General features: G+C 35.8%; 1 protein-coding gene across 1 annotated transcript; it reads right to left on the bottom strand.

Moving 5' to 3' along the window:
• Positions 1–462: 462 nt before the first annotated feature.
• Positions 463–3,708, bottom strand: LOC115992567 (beta-xylosidase/alpha-L-arabinofuranosidase 2-like). The gene is made up of 6 exons (XM_031116784.1): positions 3,283–3,708; positions 2,689–3,000; positions 2,408–2,577; positions 2,214–2,314; positions 1,352–2,125; positions 463–1,260 (listed from the first exon to the last, which is right to left on the bottom strand). The coding sequence occupies exons 1-6, from the start codon at positions 3,706–3,708 to the stop codon at positions 653–655; spliced, it is 2,391 nt and encodes a 796-aa protein (XP_030972644.1). The 3' UTR covers positions 463–652.
• Positions 3,709–3,932: the final 224 nt, after the last annotated feature.

A 3,932-nucleotide genomic window follows, 5' to 3' on the forward strand; every position in this document is an offset into this window, starting at 1 on the left:
CTAAAATTTCTACTTAAACCTAAAATTTAGGGGTGTTTTTTAACAATAGAAATAAGGATTCCAAACAAGAAAAACCACTTAAATAATGTATAGATACAAACATAAATAAATAATATATATATTTATATATATATATATATATATATATATAGTACATACTAGTCACAATTAGTATGTATATAAGATGGAGATAAATAGATGTGCAAACAAATTCGAAATGATTTTTTTTTTCTTAATAAAATGAAAGAAGGAGATAAATAAATGAGATTTATAGGTCTTAAGCCCAAAACAACATTTGGATCTATGCATCTGAACATGATAGAGCACGTAATAGAAAATATAGTTTATGTGCAATATGTAAAAATCTAGACCATGAATGCGTGCATAAATTATATATGATTTGACACCAAAGTTTGTTTATCTATACCCACAGAATCATTTCATTATGTTGGGCTACATGGAATATCATCTCACCTCTAAAAATTTAAAGAAATGAAATACCCTACCTTCAAATACCCTACTTGGAAGGATTCCATTTTTTTTTTTTTTTTTAAATTGTAGTATTATAATATTCAATCAATATATGAAAGTCTTGAAGAAAATTGACTTTACAACAATCTTTATTCAATTAAAAGTCTCATTCCTCACACCTCTAATTATATGTTAACTGAATTGGATGTACAATTTGATGATCACCGACGATGATTGTGTGGGAACCAGATGGCAAGACAGCATTACCATTGGAGTCTACAATGCCCAAGCCCTGGCAAATATTAATGGCAAAATGAACCAGCTTACTCGTCCTAGCTGCAACAGAAACCCTTTGGAACTTAATCAACTGCTTAATATGAGTTCCAAGAATACCAAGTGGGGGCTGTGAGTAAATCAACACAACTTCATCTCCATCTCTGTTACCTACATTTTTTACTTCAATGTCAAATGTGAATTTTTGATGACATCTCAAGTCATCTATTAAAATTGCTGGGCAGCTAGGCTTGATGGTTCCATTTTTATATGGTAGGTCACGGCAGTGTTGAAATTTACTTAATTTTGTCGGCAGTTTTGATGGCGCGGCTTTTAGTGTATAGTTGAATTTTGTGTAGCTGAGGCCATAACCATAAGGGAAGACAGTAGGGCCATCGTAGAATTTATATGTTCGACCTGGGTAGCCTTTGCTATTGTCTGGCCTTAATTGCAAGGATGTTAGGGGTATCTTGTCAACATAATCAGCTTGATACCAAGTAAGAGGTAATCTTCCTCCTGAAAAACATAGAAAATAAGGTGTAAATAATGATGCAAAATCTTAGAGATAAAGATTTGCATTGGCGAAAGGAATCAAATTAGATGTTACCTGGATTGTATTTTCCAAAAACAACATCAGCAATGGCTTGACCACCTTCTGCTCCAGGATATCCAGCCCACAAGATGGCATGGATTTTCGGGTTACTCTTAGCAAAGGAGATATCAATACCTCCAGCCGACATGATTACAAGAACTACTGGGCCTTTCGCAACATCAGCAACTTGGTTGATAAGATCAGTTTGTTTTCCAGGAAGGAGGATATCCAACCTGTCTCTGGTCTCTGCCTCAATTGATAAATCTATCCCCGCAACAATTATGGTGGCATCAGCAGTTTTGGCGGCTTCCACGGCTGCGCCTATCAAGTTCCCATTAGCACATTTAACATCGGAGCATCCTACTGCATAGTTCACACTTCCATAACTGGAGAAGCCATTAAGTGGAGTACTGTATCGACATGGAGAACCTTTGTCCCATGGGTTAAATGCATAGTTTCCAATCATGGCAACGGAAGCATTAGCATGTGGTCCAACCACTGCTAGGGTTTCGTTCCTTTTAGTTGCCAATGGCAAAACTCCATTGTCATTCTTCAAAAGAACAATTCCCTCCCTCGCTGCTTCTCCTGCTAATTCGATGTGGGCGCTAGTGCACACATCATTTATACCGAGAGAATTGTATTGAGGCTGTCCATCAAATATTCCTAGCCTCATAAGCACAACATAGAGGTATTGCAGTGACTGGTCTACATCTCCCTCCCCAACCTTCCCATGTTTCACAGCACTTTCAACATTGTCGGTGTAGTAAACTCCACAATCCAAATCCAAACCTAAACCAGGTAGAAATTAAACATCTGTGAACAAAAAATCAAATGAGGAAATCGAATAAAAGAATAGGTAAGGAACATCATTAATAACCTGCTTGTATTGTGTATGAAACTGCAGTTTCATTGTCAACGTTTAGCCATTTTTGGTCCTTAATCATTACTTCAACAGAATCACAATCTGCAACTATATATCTGGCAACGATTGTAATGTTAGCCTTACAAAAATAGTATCCAAATTAAATTTTAGTACTTTAATATTGAGATTAGAATTTAGACAGATTGTACCCATGAAGATCCCAATCTTGTCTAACGGTTTCCTTTAAGAGTTTGTGATCAGCACAAGCAGGTATACCATTAATACGGTTAAAAGAGCACATGACACTACTGACATCACCATTTTGAACACACATTTGGAAGGGCCGGTTAAATGTCTCAACCAAATCTTGTTCCGTCACCTTCAAATAATAATAAAATAAAAAATAAAAAAACTTTGCTTTAATATTTTCTTTTTTTTGAATCATAGTGGTATATCAACTTTAGAATTATGATTTTCATATAGTAGTTACCTTAGCATCAAAACTATAGCGCTCAATTCCTTTCCAATTGTCAAGATCATAGGCAGTAAAGTGCTTGCAACATGCAGAAACTTTAAGTGGTCTTGAGTTTAAATCCTTATATTTATTACTCTCAGTTCCCTCAACATCCTGCAAGCCTCTCACGTAATTCACAGCATAGGTGCCAACTACGAATGGATCTTCACCAGGTGTCTCAATGATTCTTCCCCATCTTGGATCCCTTGCTACATTAATGGTTGGACTCCAAAATGTTAATCCAGCATGCCCTAAATTGTATAATGCTCGTGCTTCTGTGGAAACAGCCTACATTGTGTAACAAATTTTAGCTCATCTATACTACAAATAATTTTAAATTTAAAAGCACAAACTTTTGAAAGAATAATTTACTATTTTTTAAAAGTTCCTAAGTTTAGAGAAAATCCTAAGAATTAGAGCACAAAAAAAAAAAAAAAAAAAAAAATATCACTTTAAACTAGTATATACATATGAATATTGATTAAAAATGATTACTTTAAACCTTTTTAAGTTCTGAAAAACTTAAACAGTGTATTTATATTTTTATTTTTCAACAAAATGCTCCTATACCTTCCCAATTGTGTTCCACAATGACTCGTTGAATGAAGCCGTTGTGAGAATTGGCGTGGGATAGCTGGTTGCATGTGGAACTGAATTATCAAAAAAGGTTCCTGGACCAGCATTGGACAAACCATGGAGTGCCTCAGACCACCACTGGTATTCAGGTATCCCTAATCTTGGGACTCCGTAAGCACGATTTCCTAGTTGCCGTACCTTCTCGTACAATGTCATTTGTCTCACCAAATCTCTTGCTCGGACTTGGTAGGAAAGTTTCTTGTCACAAAAGGGGAGTGATTTGATATCCAATCCAAGTTGGGCATACCTGGCGGGATCACATATATAGGTGAAGTTACTAGGGGTCGCGGCATCAGAGTAGATGACACAGAAAGCGAAAGTGAGATAGATATAAAGGAGAGAACTGAGTGTTTTGGCCATTGCTTGTAATTGAGTTGCATGTAATGCTCGCCCATGAAGGCTCCTATATATGGAGGAAGGAAGATATCATATCCAATAAAAAATTAGACTTGTGAGTTGGATTATCTCTCTTTGACTCTTTATTGTGAGGATGATCTTACTTCTCGGTTGATATATTTGTATATGCTAGAGACAACAATAAGGTGAGAAAATATAATCAAATCAAGGGTTTAGATCATCCAATG

Source organism: Quercus lobata, chromosome 5 (assembly GCF_001633185.2).
Source record: "Quercus lobata isolate SW786 chromosome 5, ValleyOak3.0 Primary Assembly, whole genome shotgun sequence".
Classification (NCBI taxonomy): Eukaryota; Viridiplantae; Streptophyta; class Magnoliopsida; order Fagales; family Fagaceae; genus Quercus; species Quercus lobata.